The sequence below is a fragment of the Empidonax traillii genome, unplaced genomic scaffold (genome assembly GCF_003031625.1).
Source record: "Empidonax traillii isolate 1590-97213 ecotype Southwest subspecies unplaced genomic scaffold, ASM303162v1 scaffold384:size1533304, whole genome shotgun sequence".
Lineage (NCBI taxonomy): Eukaryota > Metazoa > Chordata > Aves > Passeriformes > Tyrannidae > Empidonax > Empidonax traillii.
Window position 1 is genome coordinate 1,275,224 of NW_020955577.1, and position 22,505 is coordinate 1,297,728.

The window sequence follows — 22,505 nt, forward strand, 5'->3', positions numbered from 1 at the left end:
CTGCTGTCATAGCTAGATGATAGAAAACAGCTGAAGGTAACATGAGCCCTGCTCCCATACAGCTTCATTCTGACTTTCTTATGACTGTAGTTTGGCCTCCTCTTCGTCTCTCATTTTGAATCACTTTGTTTTAATTCCTTTCTCTACTTCTTCCTGTAACCTTTGTGCCATGGATTAGTCATGGAAAGGTAGGGAGAAGTGGAGGAGGGGAGAGGAGGAGGTGTGTTACTGTCTGGAAGGCTGCTGCAAAGACTAGTCTTTCTGTGCAGCCTGGGACTCATCAGGATCTTGCATTGTCCGTGACTCAGAGATAAGAGTGAGTCAGACAGGCTGATCCTGCCTCATTTGCCCCAAGGAATCACCTTTCTGGTCCATTTAGGGCACCTTATTTGACCAGATCCTGTCTTTACTGTCCCAAAGTACTCACGTGAGGTTATAGGGTTCCAAATTCGATTAAACTGTGCTCTTTGCAGTTTCCTCAAAGCTATGGTTTTGTGCTCTTTATCTACTTAGATGGGAAGGAAATTCATCAGTTCATTGGGCAGAGTTTCTTACTACCTCTGTAGCTGATTAAGGCATCTTATCACAGGTATTCATAAAATCACCTCTCTGGAAATTACCAGAAATTATAACCTGTATTTTGGATCCACCTGTTTTGAGTTTGGAATTTTACAGACTCTTATAGTCTATGAAAAGCCCAACAATTTAATTTTCCTATGTTTTCTAGACTTATTCTTGGTGGTGGTGTTGTTGGGAGCTTGATCTTTTACAACACTTCCTGTCTGACAGCTCAGGCACAGACATCTAATTGACAGCAGACAGGTTAACCAAAGAACAAGATTTAAATGCTCTAGTTAAGCTGCCATACAGTAGCTGCAATGCTTCGAGTGAGTATCAGTTTAGTCTCTTTTCAAGTTCTGATATAGCACATCGCTGTTTTTCCTTTTAATGATGATGACAGTCTGCACAGCACTGTCAGACTCACTCTTAGGGCTGAGTCCTGTAAGAACTCACTCAGGTCAATAGCTTAGTCCTTCAGTGTCATATGCAGGTATCCCTATTCTTCAGGAGCTTGGAGCTCCAAGCCACTGTCCTGTGCAGTCACTGTACCTAAAAAAGTCTGGACATGATCTTCAAGGTAAATGAAAGGCCTCACTGCATCCCCCCATTTCCCTATGGGCTGCACTTTTACACCAGTCTTCACAAACGTAACAGCATGATCTTGGCTAAAAAAAACTGGGAGATGTCCCATTGGAGAGAAGAAGACCCTTCTTTACCAGGATTATATAAAAAGGCTCTCAGAAGAGCTGCTTCTCATTGCCATGCCCTCTTCCAAGCATTTCTTTGTTTACCACTTGATAATCCTCAGGAAAGAAGAGAGAGCGTCTGCAAGAAACACTTACTTGAAATAGAAGAAAATTGCCAAGGAAATCAAAAGGGATGTTATAGACAAAGCATGGCCAACGATCGCCATATAATAAAGTATGAACGCCATCTGCAATTTAACAAAAACAAAAAGGCAAACATCAACAATTTGCAGGCACTTGGTGTTTTTTTCTCATCGAGGAAGAATCTAAAAAATCGATCTTCCATTCTCATTTTTCTTTCAAGCATTGTTTTTCTATATATTGTTAATGTCATCAATCTGTTTAATAGAACAACTCACAGTCTAATGATAAGTACTTCTTATATTGCTGATCTGTTCCTGTTACATTGCGGGAACTCTGCTCACACTGTGTATCACTAACTTTCCAAGCTCTAGGAGACCACAGCAGACATAATACATTCAGATTTCCACTGCGCTCAGGACAAGTATTGCAAAAAAAACTATTAAAGAAAATATCTTGCTGCAGGATTGGTAGAAAGCTTTTATGGGTTGAAAGCAACTTAAACAACAGGGATCAAAAGCTTAATGGTCACTTTTTAGAGTGAGTCAGTAGTTAATTGTCCTCAGGACTCCTGTTAGGGCTGGGTTTTTGTTCAAGATATTCATCAGTGACCTGATGCGGAGAAACCTCTAAGTTTCCAGGTATTACTTAGGTCTTCCAGCTAACAGTGAGTTACTCAAGGCCTTAGCTCCTCTGCTGAGTTTATCTTTTTTCAGCTCTACTTTATTTGCTTTTCTTTTGCTATGCATGAGCATTTTCCCTCTTTTCAGTGATTAGAGGAATTGCTTTCAGCAATTCAGCCCTAAGTTTTGTTATTCACTTTTTTTTAGTGTTTCCAAGTAATTTTAAACCTTCCCTTGAGAAAAAAATATGAACACAATTCAGAAAATGAAACCATTCCTCTTAACAAAGGTGCACATCTTCTTACATAGTTTGGTCTTCAGTCATTTTACAACTTTGGGATAAGCTTCTACTTTCATTAACTTAGGTGGTGGTGGCCTGAGTCAGATTTAAACCAAAGTCACATTTACACTGATCTGACCACGTAGAATTGACATGATCTGAGTGTAAATACCATTCACCAAGTTACGGAGAACTATGTATATTAACTGAAAATACCCTAGGTCTCCTAGTTTTTCTTCACAAAGCCTAGCCACTACATTGCTAGTGAGTGCAAATGTTTGACAACTTATTCTGACAGCACCAGCAATCCCAGAGAGGTCAGACCTGAGTGCAGAGAAGATGAGACAACTTTCTGAATTCGGAGTAGTGGGAGAGGTTTTCACCTGTGTGCATGTGACATTTCTTCCACTACATACTGTATGGTTGCTGTGTTTTTTCATGACACTGAATGGACATATTCTTAAAGTCTGAATTTAATCTACAGATGACCTGTTCAAAAGTACTGTTTTCCTGCCTATCCTGTGTACAAGCCTTAGCCTGACAAAGTTTGAAGTAGGAAAGACCTCCAGATAGCTATGTGCTGTTCTATATCACCCCAGAGGACTCTTGGTTATTCAGTTTATCTAACTTTCAGCTTACAACTACTAAATCAACTGTGTATCTGGGACCCAGAAGTGCATTTTTGATTACTCCATGCAAACTTACTACAGCAACTGATTGAAAAAGCTTTCATATACAGCAATGATGACAGATTAGAATGGACTAAACTGTCAGCTAACAAAGTATATGATCTAACATTGCATTTTTAAAAACTGACTACATTTTTTTTTATAAGCTATCTCAAAAGTATACCATGTTGTTATTTTCAGTTAACTTCAAACAAATAATGACCTATTTTACTAATTTTGCACTCCTTGAACTAGCAAACCGTCATGTCCCTTCTGACACACAGGACTTATACCGACTCACCAAATTTTTAGTTTATTCAGATTTTTCATTCTGTTTTATTGTATTTATTGGTATGTGGAAATAGTCTACAAGTGAAGTACACTCCTGTTTCTTGAAGATTTGTATTAAAGGTCATAATCTAACTTGGCATTTCTGTGGAGATAAATTCTTTCTGCATTTTCTATCATTTTTCATTTCAGAGGAATCATGATGTGCACATAATTTTCCTTTCTGTTCTATCTGCTCCTTGCTTGAATGATGTTCAAAATTGTTCTTCTGGAAGGCATGGATAATAGGTAACAAAACTAAATTTTTTGTCTCCTTACATGTGCCAACATCTGGAAAAATTATATTTTTATGGTGCTTCCATTTAATGCCTCTGTGAGCTCATTTTGTTACTATTATTCTCTCCTTGTCACATAGGTGAGCCCCATTTTATCATGATTTTCCTCATGCTCCAAAAGCCTTTAGAATTCATGTTCTGCCTAGTCCTGTAGACTTTTCCAAAGCTCTTTGGATCATTACTAAATATAACCACATGCTGCTTTTTGGCTGCATAAAAAAAGGTCCTCCAACACAAATCCCAAATCAAATCACTTCTTGAATCTTTTCCTTCCATGATTCCAAATAATCACAAATTATTCTGTCACAAATCCATAATCAGATTTTCCTCTCCACTCATATTTGAGAAATATGTTTATTTTCATGAGTTTCCCTAACTTGATTTTTTTTAAGCTTTTCTCAGATTTCTCTCTCTTGATTTCTTTTGGTTTTCATATATTTAGTTCTTCTCTTTCAGCTTAGCAACTCGATTTTACAAATATTGATGCAAATGCTTAATTCCTTCTTGCAAATTGTCTCATTGACTTCCCAGAAACCGCCAAAGTTAAATGTGTTCATGCTTGTAGGTTTTTCTGGATTAATGGTACCCTCATAAATATTTATTTTCAAAGAGAGTGAGTACAGGGTGATATTCTTTGCTGAAGAAAAATAATTCTAATTTACATTAATATTACCATCCCGGGAGATAAGGCATCAACAGCTTATATTGTTACAGAAAGCAAAATTGAGATTCTAAAGATTATTTTATAACTGTTGGACAATTAGGGAAAATCATAGAATTAAAATGCATTTGAAAAATACTGCAAAACTTGTCAAATGAATTGCTATGAAATGATGCAACCCATGGCAAACCTATATTTAAATTTGATCACTCATCAAAAAAAATTTAATAACATAAAATCACAAGAACAATGATATTCAAATCTTGTGCAACAAATAAAAATGAAAGATAGTGCTGTTCTGTTCTCTGTCATGTCTTACTGCTAGCCCAGACCAAAACCACTGCCAAACAACCACTGCCTCTTTAACTTCATCATACCTTCAGTTTTTCAGAGGTGAAAGAGTTGCACAGGGTGTAATTGGACCAAGTTCGGTTGCTCTCAGGATGGCGGAACCAGTTTCCAGTTTCATCACAATATTTTGAAGCCCTCTCTGATGAAAAATTGCATTAATAGTTATTTTAACATACGCATATTATGCATTAAAAATCTACTAAAAGGAATTACTTTATTTGGAAATAAAATGTCTGTGTAATGAAATCCAAATGGTTTTCAACCTGTGCAATTAATATACATCTTGATGGTTTGATGTTTTGGGTTTTTTTCTGAGATTTATCTGATGGTACACTTGTTTATCTGTCTCCTTTTGCCTTGAATGAGTATACATCTAAGCCTTCATTCAAATGCAATTATTTATGTGATAATAATCCCTTTAAAGAGGCTGTTGAAAGCTGTTTAGGGAAGCTAAAGTAATCTCAGGGTTGATGTGTGCTGTGTATGTGTCCTCCCAGCCATGCTCACATTCCTGCTGGGGAAACCTTGGATGCCGAGGCGTGGATGTCGCTTGTAATCATCTGACAAGTTTTGGACTGCTTCCTCTGTCTTTCCCTCAGTCATTAGCCAAATGGGAGTCACTGGAAGGTTTGCCCAAGTAACAAAGGCAGAATTAGATCATAAACTTCAATAATTTTATATTTTCTTAGATAGTGACACAGACATTTATGAAAAATGTGTTTTTCAAGTCTGGCTTTCAAAACAGCCAAAAAAGTCTACCTTGACTTTCCTTTGCCTACTCTACCTCTATAATTTCATTGGCTTTATATTATCAGTATTTCCACTTTTACAGAACCATTTACCATTTCATTTTTTGTGGTCAACATTGCCACTTATTTTTCTTCATCTGATGACTAATAGTTCTATTAATTTGGAAGATTTGTATTCCCTCTACACAACCTAAAGAAAGAAACTGATCGTATGGGCAAGATAGGGTTTGTGTAGACTGAGCTTACTCTTACTCTGACTAGAAACACACTTTGTATAGTGCCGTTGCAGAAAAAAAAGACAATTCTCCAGAACACAGCATATTTTTGAAATCGTTGTTGGCTTCAAATAGTTGTTTTGAGGAACTTATTAAAAATCAATACATGCATCAACAATACCAAGAGGAATAGTACATGTTATCTGAGCCTTCCATCGTTGCGGCTCGGAGATAATCTCAGACTGCCTGTGTAGCAATGTTCCCTTTGTACTCTTTGCCAGATACTATCAAAAGCTGGAAAAAGTTTTCAGTCATAGATAAAAGATTAATGGTTATGCTCCCACGGAACACAGTGTGCAAACATTCACCTACTATCCCATGCACTCTGCTTGTTAATATGCCACAGAGTATTTATGGCAATGTCATCCATCATCTCTGTACTTCAGTGCCTAGCTAGGCACTCTGACAGAGTTTAATGTGGCCTCTGCAACTTAGAGACAAACCTTTAGTCTCATACTTTTTCTTGAAGTCAGATAAACACAACTGATCCTAATCTGAAAGTGTCAATATCCCACAGATTTCTTGCTCAGGCGTCAGAATACAGAAATGGGTGATAAGCCCTCCTTTCTGTCCATCCCAATGACTCAAACACCTCAAACATCTCTTCTAAATCTATTTTTTTTACACAGAAACAAGGCTGTGAGCCTGCAACTCAGCCACTGTTCTACTCCAAGATATTATACAGTGGGCCAGTAGCAGGTGGGGGATTATGAACCTGGACGCTTGATGCTTTTTTATGCTAACCAGAAGAATATGGTAAAGTCTGAAGAAATACACATGTGCAAGGAAGGGTAAGACAAGACTAGCAAGATAAAATGGAAGTGTGGGCTTTAAGATTATTAAAATACTATGCAAAACACAATTTTTTAGGCTTTGTCTGTACCCTATCAGCTTGGATAGGGAACCACTATCCAAGCATCACATTACTCAAAGCAGAAGAACAGTGACATTGTGTGGGATTCATCTCACCTGATTTTAGCAATCTAAAAGTTATGTAATTCATAGGCAGTTGTGCAGTATCTCTGCAGCCCGCTTTGAAAGAAGACACTTCCAGGGCTATCTGGGAAAAAAGTTAGTTTTATGGGAGCAGTGAAGTGTCTCAAAAGATCAATCAGCTGCAGTAATTTTGTGTGTACCTTGTTTGCGCCACTAATAGTGCTTTTATGAATCCTGTTTTCATAAAAAACCCTCAGTAATTCATATGTAACAAATATCTTAATAACTCTGGAACCACATAATAGCTCTATCAATCAGGCTTTTTACAATTACACCAGCTCTATAGCTAGCACATTAAAACATCAGGTTTTTATTTATTGCTGAGTTATAAGCTGGAAGTAGAACAAAGTTATCCACTGCTGCTGTGCTTGCTCAGCACATACCAGACGTTGGATTCTTTGCCATTGTTTGGATAGACCTGTGCAGTGCTTAGTTTTGCAGATGAGGGAATAGTTGATGTAGCACATCTGATTTACTTACATACTCAGTAAACATTCTGGAAGAAATTTTTTCATAAACAAAGAAATCATCCCTTATAATGCAATGGAGAACCCAGAAAACTACAATTCCAGTGTCCTAATAAGTGACTAGTTACCACTGTCTTCAGAGTGTCTTAGTCAGCAGAACCAGAATCAGTATAAAAGAATCATATTGTGCACTGTGGGGATAAGAATTAATTTTTAAAATACAGCTGTCAAACTTGCTAAGAAGCAGGACAGAAAGACACAGAAGGGTAAAGAGAAAAGAAGCAGCTGGACAAAGAGTTGTTCAAATTTGTCTTATTTATAGTTATCTAAGTTATATCATTTCCATCTTCCTGGATTGTGAGAGGTAACAACATACTAATCATCATCTGAGTAATTGCTTATGGATATATATGGATCTGTTTCCAAATTACACTTCCAGAAACTCTGCTCCTGGAGCTTCATGAAGAGTTATGAGTAAAAATTTACAAAAGAGAACTAAAGACAGAAACACAAATGAGTGGAGAACTGAGGGGAGTTTTGCTAAATGCAGCTTTGTCTCACAAAGGCTACTGCTCTTAACCACTGCTCTTAGCCAAAGAATAAAGGGAGTGAAAGTGAAATAGAAGGTGCATCTGCCACAACAAAACTTGCACATCCAGCTCTATTGGTATGTGATTGCACCAAACTAATCCTAACTAAATGCACTGTATAGGGACAGAGGGGTGGGCACTATAACACTCCCAGCCACAAACCCAACAGCCCACAGATGGCACAGGGCAATGCTCAGCTCCTCCTGTTGCCCCTGGCAAACCTATCTTGCTTGAAGGCCTTTATATCCACATCATATTTTCCTTTTTTCCATTAGTAAGAACACTGGCAGCATGAATTACTACTTTCCCATGAAACTCAACTCCTACCAATTTCTGTGTGACCTGGAACCATTTCAGAGGGATTATACTGAAGATTAACCTGTCTAAAATATGAATATAAAATACAGTTCAAGAGAAACTGTGCATGTTGCCTGAATAGGGGCATATAAAACAGCCCTGCTCAGAGCTTCACAGCCAGGAGTGGATTAGACAATGAATTTCCTGCTGTCACTGGCATGAAAGCAGTAGGCCTTGTTACGTTTTCCAGACAAATGGATTTGTTTTTTATGCATTATCACATTGTGCATGATGTGCACTGCGAGAAGGAGATTGCTTCTTTCAGAACACAGATTCTATCCAGAAAGAACAGATCTAAATTCAGTGTAATAAGTGGAGTAGCTAACTGTGAAGTTGTCAGACACAAAATGAAGAGAGCACTGAGCGTGTTCCCCTTTGTTTTGCTTCTGCGTTCTTTTCTTCAGAATATGATTCCAAATCATTCACTTTCTAACATACTGCAGCGGTTTCCTCTTGGCATCAACGCTGAATATGGTTGGGGATCAAATATAGAGAATTGGTATATGGGACCCACAGATGAAAATGGGAGGAGGATTCCCTACTACTATGCTACCGGTAATGTTTCACTTTTCCAGTTAAAAATGACATAAGTATCAAAACAGAAAAATATATCTGAAAGACATAATTTTATTCCAGGACTAAAAGCTATACATGACCTCTAATGAAGTGACTTAGCCATCAATATGCTGATAGGCAGTGATTCTGCTGGTCTTGGTGCTGGCCAAAGCGGCACAGTATGAAATACTTGTTTCAGAAATCCATGGGGTTACTTGTATGCCTAAAATATATGCTGAGGTCATTGCATATCAGAAACTCAATGGGGAGGAAACCTGACAGTCACTACAGTTTTCATCATGTGAAAATGTTATTCTTCAGGATGAATTTTCTGTTTCTCAGTGGAAAATCCAACTGTATTTTCTTTAACAGGAATAAGTTACTAAAGGAAATAATGACTTGTGACACAAAATCTGACAGACTTCTCAGGACATCTCAATCTGAACTTTTGGCCACCTGTATGTGGCAGCCACTTCTATTAGCAGTTGATAGACTTGTAGACACCCCCCTGATTTCTGACTTCCCTGAGTCTCCCTCCTACTTTATCAAGTCCCCATGTGACAACCAGCCACCTGTAAAGCAAAGGCTGACTACCCACTGGTTTGATGCCATAGCTGTACCACATGCTGGGTTACTCAACAGCTATCCTAGGAAAGCAGCTTTGGCTCAACCAGGAGATGTTGGGCTGCTGCCAATCCAGGGAAACAGGGTTGACTGACCAGGATGCAGCCACTTGACTGACCAGGACACAGGCAAAGCGGGTGACAGAGGTGTCAACAAGGACAAAAGAGATGTACCAGAGGAAAATACTGGGGCCAGAAGACTACAGGTAAGGTTCTTTAAGAGGACAGCAGAGAGAACAGTGGGTACAGTAGGACATTAATTACTGAAGGAGTAATGGGTCCTCCTATGTGTCTGTACAGAGAAAAGGAATACTAAAAAATTCCTAAATCTCAACTTTCAAAGCATGCCAGAGTGAGTAACTGCAGTACACACACACTATGGGCCAAACTCCGTGACAGATATCTGCACATTAAGGAGTGATTTGCAATCAGTCGTATGAGCCACAGGCCTTGGCATTAATAAGCATTAGTAAGTGGAGTGAGATGCTTCTCCATGGATGGCTTCAAGTGTTACTTTGAAGAGTGGGGCAATTAGTTCAGAACAAGTCATTGGAGACAAACAGACAAGTGGAAAAGCTGAGAATAGGTGGCTTGGGAATGTGCATGAGAGTGGCTGTGCAATCATTCCCATCCATGAGGGATGGGACCCCTGAGTAGAGAGGAAAATTCTGTGACCAGCAGAACTGCCTAACACCCACCTTTACAGGTATAAGCTGACCTTTGCCTGGAGCATACATGTTAGTGACTGTTAGTGCCACAAGTGGTGGGTTTTTTTCATTTCTATAAAACCCATGGAAGCAGGGAAAGCAGAAGCCTTGTAGTAAATTTTTCTGTTCGCAAAAGGGTCTTTTGGAATGCTTTGTGAAAATAGCCTAATGGCTGAAGCACTTGTCCACAGAGAGGGAGACCTAAGTGAAAGTCAGTTGTCCAGCTGAGGGTCTCAGTTCCTTATTCTGTGTCCCCAAGGTGCTCCAATGATAAGTCATGAGCATGACCCTCCTGCAAGACTCCTCTTTGAAAACTATGACACTGTAAAGAAAAGAGGTCAAGACTTGTGTGTCAGAAAGCAAAAAAATGACACAAAAGAAAAGACCTTCTGATTTGGTGCTTGTTGCCTCTCTCAGGAATGTAAGCTGCTGTAAAGACTTTGTGAAATTGGTCTAAGGATATTCCCACAAGAAGTGGACAATCACCCTGCCACATGGGCTCACTTTCCAAGTACAGAAATCCTTAGCACACAGACTTCCTTCAATCCATCCTGTCCAAGGCCTAATTCCACTGGAAAGAGAGACATTCCTCCACCAAAGATGGAATGTAGTTTTGAATCCCCTCAGACTGGGTCTGACACTTGAAGCGTCTCACTTGCTGTGTGAATTCTCTAATCTTTGACAGTTTCATTTATGAAGAACAGAAATACAGATGAATCTGGCTGCTACTGCAAATGGGATTCAGCCAAATCCATATGGGGTTCAATTCAACCTGGAAACTACTCTGTTTCTAAATAGGCAATAAGCTTGAGAAGATCAACAGTTTTCAATAATGGTACTTGGTAATTAACTCACAGGATGCAGTGGTCTGTTTCCTTTATCTCCAGTTGGGTACATACATTTTGGCTTAAGGTTGTTGAAAATTTTTAGATTTACATACCCTCCTTCCCAAATCTTTGATTTGATAGGTTTTAACTGCCATTGGCGCATTGTGACTGTGTGGAATTTAGCACACTGTGACATCAAGCACTGCCTATAAGCAACATGTCCTGAGCATGGAACACACAACTCCCTTCAAACTGGAGTTAAATTTGTGTCTAATATCTCCTCGTATCTATTTTGCAATACTTCTATCCAGGAATTTTCCTTTCATTTTCCTTTTAAACGTTCTTGAATTACTTCTCTCAGTCAGCATGGCTGCTAGTATTTGTATGAAGAATTCAATTAACAACTGAAACTCAGAGACTGAAAGAATGTTGTTCTGTTTATCTTCTTCTATAAAATTATACTTTCCAATAAAAATTGAAGAAAGAACATGCTGACACATATTTCACACACATAAGCATTTTCTCTTCATTATAAAAACTTAGAATGAGGTGCTAAGAATATTTTGATATTATAACTCAGGAGCTGACATTTTCATAAACTAGGTTTCAAAAATCCATGGTTTATATTATATTTACATAAATACATATAAAATATTTTACAAATGAAAATATATAAATTAGGTAACCCAAAATCTTGATATGTTTTAATTTCAAACAAAATACCCTGAGATTTCACAATGCTGCAAAAATGCCACTGCAAACATGCATCCTGTCAATGGCATGAATGTCCTGAAGACATCCTTCAAAAGATAAAAAGATAAAAAGAAATACTGTACCGGTTGGATCAAAGTCTGGAAAATAATCCGGACAATTCTGAGCAGTGATCCTTCCAGCAGGTGTATCATCCCAGCACAACCAGCCATCCCATGTTCGGTTGCAGAAGAGACCTGGACATTTAAGAGGGTTTCAGGAGTTAATTCAACACACAGTCACTCCTGAACTGTTCTTTTCTAGCCTCTAGGGGAATATTGCTGCCTGCAGACAATCAGGTTATCTCTTGTTATAAACTCCTTTATTATTGTTACACTTAAAGTGGCATTATGGGGCTACAAGGAACTTGTTTTTGCTGACCTGATGTTAGTTGTGTTCATTTTACTGGAAAGTTATGTTTTACATCCTGTTAAACTGAGCTTTGAATGCAGGGTTCAATCCTACAAATTTCTCTTCTTGTTCCTCCTTCTGTCTCCAGCTGTAAGCACGTACACTTTGGTACCCAAAGACCTATTAGGCATCCACTTTTCATTTCACCTTCTGCTGTTCAGTAGGCCTGAAAACTGGACCTTTGAAATGTAAAGGTAAGGAAGTTTGTGGTGACATCCCACTAAAAGCAATATTTGCAGAGACAGGTCCCTGTCTGCCTGTTGCCTTATTCAGCACCAGAGATCAGATGATGTACCTACAGGTCCAGTGAAGCAGATGCAAGACTGATCTGCAACAGGCAGATTCTGCCTGATGATGTAGTCTAGGTAGGTGTGCTGTGATCCTGTCCTCATCGTGCCCCTTCTGGAAGGTAGTGCTGTCAAGGCTGTGTTGCTTACAAGGGATGTTTCCACCCCCACAAGCAGTGGCAATATGAGGGAGGCAGAATACAGCTCATTCTTGATCCCCAAAAGAGATGATGCGTACTATGGTCCTGAGAAACTATTCTGTAAGATTACTTGCTGTAATGTGTAACATGACTCATTGTGGATTTATACAAGAAATGCATTAAAAACCCCCTACATTTCTTAGTTATTTTCCATTTAAAATCAGTTTGTGGTGGGGGAAAAGGTATTTATCATCATGACCATCAGGTTAAAGGGAAATAGAATGAGAAGGTACATCTTAGCTTTTTTGCTTTGGTCCTGAGGAAGTGTCAGAATGGCTGCTATGACCATGTAGGTTGATTTTCAATGAATTATTTAGAATGTACCTCTGAAACTTGATGAAATACGCATAAGTAAATACTTCTGGTGCTTTAGAAACTATCCATAGATAAGCTTTCTTGCTGAAGCAAAAAGGCTGTAAAAGGTTATCTGAATTGTTCAAATTTGCACCAATAACTGTTTATAGGTCAAAATAGCTATGGATTAAAAACTGAAAGCATAAAAAATTCCAAATTAATATTTTCCAGATTATATGTTGTTCAGAAAAGATATTTAGCTAAGATTTTATGCACATATATGTTTCTGTAATGAAGTTAAATATGCTAATGCTAGTTTTCACTTAATTAACCAATCATCATACCAACAGCTGGTTATCTTTCCTTTGGGCACTGTAATGTTCTTCTGCAGCTTTGAAATGTATCTGAAAGCCTTTGAGGAGTATTTTTATGATAACTTATTAAAAGAAGAGTAAAAACTGTTTGCAACTTGAGCTTGTATTTGAAAGACAGTGTTGAAAGAGGATGGAGGGAATCTTTAAATCCTCTGCCTTGCCTGATAAAGAAAAAAGTCACACATGTCAATCTATACACTGCAGACTGTGTCTTTCAAGGTAATTAATAGGATATATCTATGTATACATATAGCCGTATATTTTTATATCTATCTATCTATCTATCTATCTATCTATCTATCTATCTATCTATCTATCTATCTATCTATCTATCTATCTCTCTACATACATATGGTGCTGTCCTGGAGAGCTGCTCAGGTGTTTCTATGTGCCTGAGCCCCTCATTTTATTATTTTTTCAGTTGAAAATGCAACTTCAGTAGTGCTGGCACCATTCCTTCATCAGTCATTTTCTTCATTCTGGGTTATAAACGAATTAAGTGCATGTTGCTATGAACATAACAGTCCCCAATGGCATCACTTAAAATCTAGCTGCCAGTTGAAGGAATGCAGGAACTGCCACTGCTGTCCTCCCAGGACAATAATGCCCTTGAGAACACTATCAGGAATTCATGTCATGATATAAATTCCCAGCTCATGCTGGAAAAACAGCCTTTGCAACTAATCACACAAGCAAGGTGCAAAAGTAAGGGGAATCCAGTGGAACCATCAATGGATGCAAAAATTGAGTATTTATAAAGCTGGAGACTAAAAGAGTAATCTGAGAAGAAGGCAGCAAGTTATTTCCCCCACAAGTCCAGCAACTAAAAAGCTTGTTTATGTCTGAAACATGATGTTTTCTATTCCACAACCCTGTATAACTACTTGTGGGTTTTCCCCATCATGGGCCTGAACTAAAACATATTTTAAGCAAAGTCAGTCTCAGTATATATTCCCAAACATTTCTGCATCTGAGTATCTCAACATCTAACTATTGTTTGAGTTTTACAGAGCTCAGGAGAACTTTTGTGATAAAGAGCTATAGAAATATCTTTGTTCTTGTATTACACAAAGTCCCACTTTATCTCCAACCCATCCATTAGGTTGGGTGTTTTTATTAGCGGGTTTTTTTCATATGTTTTCTCTTTATGTCCTCAACATCTCTGTTCTTTACTTGCAGAGGTCTTCACAACTCCTCTGTTATTTTTTCTCTAGCCTCCTATCTTCTATATCTTCTATGAGAAAAAGTGACCAGAACACTGAGTCCCAACCAGAAATCCTGCTTTATACTGAGTAACTCTAGCACCACTATTTTTTGTCATTTCTCTTTTTATCAACCTTCACATATGCCTCATATTCAGTAAAGATGAGTGCTAAGTGCCTTATAAACCTATTTTCCAGGAATACCTGGAACTTCTGTGTTGATACAGAGCATGACAACCAGCAGACAATACACAAATGAAAAAAAATCGAAACGGAGAGTAAAGCAAACAGAACAACATTTATATTTAAGAGATTCCCCATTCACAATCAGGTCTTTGTGCAAGCTTGCTGAGAGGTTCTGGAGAATGCCATTCCCTAAGCAAGAACAACTGACATTTAAGCAGCAAAGCACTGGGCAAGAAACTTAGGTGATGCAGGAAGGAAGCACTATTCATTCCCTGGGCTCCTTCCAGGCTTTCTTATTACTTTGCACTTAGGAAGATGCTAAAGTAAGTGTGAATTTGATTACTGCTTGTGGGAAGGAAACTGCACCCTGAGGAAGAGTATGGGTTAGTATACAGAAGAAAATGTTTCTTCATAGTTCTGTAACCAAGCATTGCAAAATACAAACAGATTTTCTTAAATCCTTTTTACCTTTTTTCTTGTACGGAGGAGCTCTGTTCATCCTCTCATAGCATTTGAACTGTGAATCTATTATCTTCTGTCGTATGACTGAATTTTCAGTTACTACGGGTTCTAATGTAGGATCAGTATAATTTACAGTAGAAGAAAGACTTGGAACAATTCTCTGTACAGAAAGGAAAAACTGTTAGTACATCTGAATAAAACAGGAGGATGAAATTAAAAAAAAAAAAGTGAGGACCAGAAATCCATTATGCATTCTTCAAAGGCCTTTTATTTGCACTTGTTTAGTATTATGATGGGCCTTAGCTCCTAGTTAAGTACCTAAATTTGAGTGCCTACATTTGAGTCTGAATAACAGGGTCCTCTTCAATCTAGTGGCATCTGCTGACTTCTCGCATTCTGAACTGCCTGCAGTTTAAAGGGAAGGAACGCTGCCTCTGGAAGGCAAAGTCAGTTATGTTTTTTTGCCACCCATCCATCCCTTACTGTTGTACAGCTCAGGTCTGTGAGCAGAAATGAGAGTGTGGAGTTTTAGTTAAGTCTGTCCTGCTTCAATCCTGTATTAGGAAACTTCCCTGCATGAAGGTGATAGGCAATCATTAGTTCCTCTGCTTCCCCAAGCAAAAGCAACATTGCTGCAGCACTTTCCTTGCAAGACCCTCTCTCTTCATCTATACTAAACAGTACTAAAGCCATCACAAACATATACAGACTCATTTACAGGCTGCTTCAAAATCTAGGACTCTCATAAACACACAAACTTGACTGTTTTAGCAGCAAATGCTAGTACACAGATCTTTAAGCAAGCATTTGTAGTTGCTCAAATTGAAAACATGACAGGTTTGAAAATTCAAGTATCAGCTTATTTCTTACTCTTTTGTTCCCCCTCCCTTTTTTTTTTTTTTTATTGCACATCACAGGCAATTGTATTGCACGAATACATTATATTTTCCCCCCACTTGCACACTAAACAACCTTGGTAAAATACACAGTGAAACCCCAGTGTTTGGATTGGTTGAAAACAAAAAGCCATTACTTTTACCCTGATATTTCTGTGACAAACCATGTCAGTATATATACTCGTATATCTAATCAATTATCTTTTCTTAATTTAATCTCTTTTGACCCAAACATTTTAATTTTCAACTGTATACAGCTGCTAGCTGGAGGATCTGGAGGCAGTTAATCTTGTTGCACTTTAACAACAAGGTTCTTCAAATAAAATAGGAGGAGTAAAAAGGAAGATATTTTCTGGTAGAAATAATTTTATAGAAATTTTCTGTGTACGTATGCCCACACACACAACGATATGCCTGGACAATAAAGCCATTTGGAACATTTCATCTGGCCATCCAAGTGAAAAATTAAGTCTCCAGAAAACCAGAACCGGAAATACAGAAGTGAATCCAAACATCACAGACCCCTTACTTATAAAAAGATTAAAGTGAGTAGCTGGAGTCCATGAGAATCATTTAAAAACCAGCCAAGCAATGTCCTAAATCCAGCATGCAGTGTAGGAAAGTGCAGATGAGGCTCTTCAGACACCTTCATTTTTATCTTAACTCATCATGTCCATGTGCTGTGACAGGCTCTGGTGCTTTTCTGAAGTGATTAATAGATACCCCATGCTAATTTCCCCCATTCTTATTTTGAACACTACCTCAGTTTCAATCTGTTTCTATTAAAGAAAGGAATATCAGTATCATCAACGAAAGGTAGGGGGACTTCTGTGGCATTGCCTCTGTTCTTGACAATTTCTCTGTTACTCTAGGCAGTTTGGGAACACATCTGTATGTGGGGTGATAATTTTGGGGAGTAAGATACAATTCAGACACCAAACACAGCTTACTCTTAAAGTCCATTTAAGAGACTTGTTGTGTACAATTCCTGATGAAGTCAGCTCTTGTTGGGTACAGGTTAATGCAAATATTTTGATAGTTGAAGGCAAAGAGTGCCTGTGGTGGTGGAGAGACTAAATGTCTTGGATTGTGCACAGAATTACTTAGAAGTGCTCACCCATGTAACCAGGAGGCCCATTCTACTGCCTCTGTGCAAGGCAATTATAGCCCAGCTGAAATTGCCAGCAAAATCTCTACTGCCTATATTTAGGGCAGGAATTCACTCAGAAAGATTAAAAATATGGATGACACTGTGTCACTAAAGCTCAATGGGACTTACTTCATCAGTGAAAATCACTTAATGGCCTACAGAAAAACTAAAGTTTGGATAAAAATTTGAATAATAATATTAGATTTATGGATGTCTCTTAAATTTTTTTTTTTTTTTTAATCATGCACAAGGACACAGATTTTCAAAGTTAATTGCCCAAAAATAAGGGGTCATACATATGTATGTCACTGGTATTGTTCATCTGCAATATGCCCTTTAAATGTGCTCTTCCCTTTGATTGCTACTCCTCATTTCTGTTTGCTTGGATTTGAAAAGCTGACCTTGGAAGCTTGAACACAATTTTTTTCTACCATAAGATCAGGTTTCCATTTCAGTAGATTAATGAAATATTAATTTGGTGCTTTGCTGGAGGATGAGAAGCCACATCCCTGTTTGAAATGCTGTTTTTTCTACCATGTGTAAGCGACACCACTCCAGGACCCAGAGCCTAAAGCCTGACCTCTCATAGTCAGTTCAGTGTGCTGATGATCCAGCCTTATATTCCTTGCTTTAGTTTGCCATGTGAGACATTATTTGTTTTAGTCTTCCTGTACTCCTTATCATAGGGGTCAAAAAAGGGCAAATGGGGCAGAAAGACATTTCTGGGTCATTATTCTCTTATCAGAAGTAGCAGGAATTTGGGCATGGCTACATGGGAGTGAAAGCTCAGTGTGACCCATGTTATTGGGAGAGGCTGGGAATGTACCATGAATCGACGTGTCTATGTTTGTATGTGCTCTCAGGGAGTTAATGATTGGAATCACCTCTGCTACTATGTTTTAATTATTATATCTATGCATTTTAGAAATTAAGATTTACAACATGTTTTCACCACAAAAAAACCAAGAGTAAGTAATTTTAACCTGGTAACTACCTACAACATTAAACAAATTTTGAATGCTCGGAGTTCATTACTGCATATTAAAAAGCTTTCCCATCCATCCATCCATCCATCCATCCATCCATCCATCCATCCATCCATCCATCATCCGTTATTTTAGGTGGAAATATAGATGATGTTGATACAGCAAAGGAATGCCTCATTCATTTATAAATATTCTTTATTACAGAGAAATAAATAATTCACAAATAATTCACAACTTAATAACTAACTCATTGTCTCAAAATGATTGATAATGATTTCTTCAGAAGAAAATTGTTTAAGTGATGTCCCATGCAGCAGTTTAGCAGCCGTACATATGATGTCACTCCTAAAAGTCCAAGTAAATGACGTCATACATACGACCACCAAGCCACCACGTGACAAATGACTGTTATAAGAAAACAAATCATCAATACAAGGAGAAAAAACAAGATTCTGATAATGCTGAACTTCACTTTATACCTAGAATTAATAAAGGAATCTAGAGAAAGCAACTTGGCTTCATTAATAAATTATACAGGAATGAACAAATAGTGTCCTGGTTTCTGTAAGACAGACAACTGCTATTAACCTGTGCAAGACTGTGCCCATTTCTGCAAGAGAGAATCCAGATAAAGCAAGCATAAAATTCCTTCACTTTTTCCCCACAAAATATTGGATATGATGAACAAGCATCCCCAAATATTTTTCTTCTGCCATCAAGGAGCTTGCAGGACACTAACTGCAACAATGTATGACATTTAGGAAAAGAAGATATTTGTAGTTTTCTTTGCTTTTGCTTTTTTTCCTCCTTCCACTAAATAAAGTAATTTAGCAACATTTATTGTTGAGCTCAGTCAAAATATAATTCAAATTCTGCATGCTCTAACTCGATATTGATTTCAATAGCTCAAACGTACAGTTCTTTTAAAACTGCTCTGTAGTCACCACTTTGCGGATCACTAAGCTCCTGTTCTTCAATACATCACATCTTTGAGAGAGAGCTCAGCATGATTTAGACTGGTTGCAGAGCCTCTCTCATACTTTATGTTTGAACTACTCTTCACAGCTGCTAATGTTAGGACAGAGAAGAAAACAACTGTGATGCCTTAGGAAGGTCATCAGTGTATGGTACTCAGTAAATATAATCATTTCTATCCATTACAAAATGTGCTAGGAAACAGCAGACAATTTCTTTGGGGAAATACCACAACACGTCTTGTTTTACTTAACCACTGAATGTTAAAATTTTCCCCCTACTCTACTACATTGGAGCAGGATGGTAATTATCTCAGTGAGACCCCATATGTCTAACAGGGCAGATTTCAGCAGCTGTTTAAACACGCACGAGATTATCAGTCACAGCAGATGAAGACAAGGCAGTTGTAATGAAAAGCAACTCACAAATCTTACAGTTCTTTGCCATTGCTGCAGGATTTGCTCACATGAGCAAGCTTTACTTGCAGTTTAGCCCGATGCAAACTGTGGGCTTAAAGAAGCTGCAGAATACTTCATGGATTTTTGCTGGCAGCCCTGATTATCATCTTGCAAGAGGCCTCTTTAGGGCAATCAGCTGTGCAGCAGCAGCCTTATTTTTTAAATAAGCAAAGACATAATCAAAATTTCCTGATCACCCCTGAAACTGGTTGAATAGAACAGAATACAGCATTTCTTTCTCAGGAAACTGAGCAGCTTGAGTCTCAAATTCTCACACTAATTCTCACCACCTTAAAATATCAGCAGATTGCTTTCCAGAGTTTTCTTGAGTGAGAACAGCTTCAGAACTTGCGAGTGGAGCAAGTGTACTCACAGCTTGAAGAAAACCATGATTACACAGGGAAATACTAGCTCACAACAACAGCTTCCAAAGGCATGGTCTCAGGCAATGAGATCTAGGGGGATCTCACCATTTAAGGTGGGGGAAGCCCCTGGGCTCCCAGTGGTGCCAGACAGCAAGCAAGTTCTGACAAAGCAAGATGAAGGAAGCTGTGACAGATCTTCAGCAGCTCTTCTGGCTCACCGGAGGGTAGGACCTGCTCTGGACCAGATTCTGGAAGAGTTGCTATCTAAGCAGGAAAAGGCTGTTCTTACAGTACTTGCACAGGCAAGGGTCCTAGAGACTCACAGTGAGAGCTGAAGAGTTGGGCAGGTGGCAGGAGCCCAGGGGAGCACATGGCCCCACCACCACACAGGAGGATCAAATGGGTGCACCATGAGCAGCTCTCTCTTTTTGGTGGCAAGTGCTTCACTAATGAGTTCTGGAGATTTGAACTTACCATACCACAACTGTATTCCAAAAAACATCAATTTGTGCAGTTACTGAAAATTACATTTAGGTTTTCATATAATTAATTTTCAATGTTTTGTGAATGGGAATATTGTCAAGCCTTTCAGGAGACGGCAAGAAGCAGCAGACTCTGTATAGCTTTGTGACTGAGGTTTGGTAATAATTTGACAAATTTGGACCTAATGAACTTGCAGAATTTGTTTTTTACTCAAAATGAATTTATTTTAAAATACAATCTTGGTCTAATAGACCTAATTGAAAATAGCGTGGCCTTTAGCTGCAGCATCCACTTAGTCCTTACATCCACTTTGTGGATGGCCCCGGACACAAAATCAGAATATGTGAGAAAATTTTCTCCATCAATCCTCATTTCCAGAGTAGGAACAAACTATTATTTGTAGGCACTAGATGACAGTTCTTACTTGACAAAATAATGAAGAGAATACAAATCTATTCCCCCAGTGTTGTGCAAAATTGATTGGTCACAATGGAATGGGACCCAAATCTGCTTCCTCTTCCTCGTTCTCTGCAGTTTGATGCTGCTGGGCACACTGTGCTGATGCTGCATCTTTCTTGTGAAGAGAAATGAGCATTGAGAAGATCGACTAATTGCTCCAGCACAGAAGGGCTCATGTACTCGAGGAAATAAATCTCAGTCAAATTCTGTGGCTCTCAGTAATTGCCAAAAACTAAAGAGCATCAGGCATAAAGTGAACCAAGACATAATGAACAGGTGAATTTTCTAATGATATTCCCTTTGAAGGGTAGCGAACTATCTGGTGATGCATTATCCTGTATCCAAAAGCAACGGAATCCATCATAGAGGAAGACAATAAGGAGTTAGTATTTTCTAAATTAGATTTTGGAACAACTGTTGCTTCAGTATTTACTTGGCAAAGGCGAGTCATTATAGACCTGTACATAGAAGTGCTATTTATTCTATACAAAAAATGACATACATAGAAGAGATGGTTTGTATCAGAAGGTACCAAAACCTCATGGTGACAAGTCTAAAGGAGATGGTGGGGAGGGGGTGTCTGTGCATATCAAGTAACTAAGGTCTAATGGCAAAACATTCAAGGAGAGATACGAGAAGAATCCAAGGAAGTTTTCTGCAAAGCACTAACACTGTATGTAGGACACAAAGTGCTCCAACACTGAAAGTGTGTTAGAGAATCACAGCTACCCTCAGAAAGGAGATTTCAGGTCAAAGTATGCCCTGATCAATAGTCGTGATCACTGCAGGGGGACTGGCACCTACAGGAGGATTAAATGAAACAGAGAGATGGAGCCCAGAGGAGAAACACAAGGACCCCAACAGGTTTGCAATAGCTTGCAGTGACCAACTGGGAGTGCGGGACAGAGATGAGAGGATGACCGAAAACCATCAAAGCCGTCAAAGAAAAGAAATCTGGAGGATGGTTTGTGGGGTGAGCAGAGAACAGGGATGGAATTTCAATCCTGCATCACAAATTACTTTAATTATTATATCTTCCTCAGCCTCAGGCAGAGGCTGACATGTTTCACGGGTCTTGGAACCAAGGAGTGAATAGAAGAACCAACAAAGTGGCAACAGTCTCTTTGGAAGAGAAAGACACCCTTTATTCACTATAGACTAAAAATAAAATATAAAAAATGAATGTTTCCTATCAACTACAGGTGGGGAAACCTCTGGGAAAATGACTGGTGCCAAATACTTTTCATATTTGCTCTAACAGCAGTGTTCTGGTAAGTGTCATCAAGGAAACAGAGCTTGTTTGTGGTCTAGTTCTATGAACGTGACTTCTCCCCTATCAAAAAATAAATTAATCTAAGAGTCATCGAAGTAGGCCATAGCATGCCCACTGCAGTGGACAAAGAAGGCACAAAGACATTGGAAGAGTGAAAATGAAGAAAATTTGTGCTTAAGTTATCCACGAAAGTCAGAAGTTGAAGAGCCCTCTGGTGCAAAGATATCTAAAAGGAAGGGGATACAGAGCTCACTGAGAAATCCTAGCCCAGGACTACTGCACACATGTGCACAGAACTAATGTTGCATACATGCTACATGGGTGAGAGATTTAAAAGATTTGGGGACAACAGGGCAAGGATTGGCTCAGTTCTTCTGGGTTGACCTACAAATCCATGCTGTAGGTTAAAGCACCTCAGATGCTCAGAAATGCTGTTGACAATTTTAATGATCAGAATATTTACAGAAGAAAAATAAACTGGAACTTTTTCTTTATTCAGCGTTGGCTTGTTAAAGGAAGAATTGCTGTTTTATGTCAAGGCCTCTGTCAAGCTG

At 38.6% G+C, this 22,505-nt stretch overlaps 1 protein-coding gene across 2 annotated transcripts in view; it reads right to left on the reverse strand.

Moving 5' to 3' along the window:
• Positions 1–22,505, reverse strand: part of CALCR (calcitonin receptor) — a 157,298-nt gene that overhangs the window by 43,467 nt on the left and 91,326 nt on the right. For both annotated transcript variants that reach the window (XM_027893229.1, XM_027893228.1), the window contains exons 3-6: positions 14,913–15,066; positions 11,577–11,687; positions 4,621–4,733; positions 1,404–1,495 (exon numbers count right to left, since the gene is read on the reverse strand). In XM_027893229.1, coding sequence (XP_027749030.1) covers positions 1,404–1,495; positions 4,621–4,733; positions 11,577–11,687; positions 14,913–15,066 — 470 coding nt within the window. The remainder of the gene's footprint in view (positions 1–1,403; positions 1,496–4,620; positions 4,734–11,576; positions 11,688–14,912; positions 15,067–22,505) is intronic.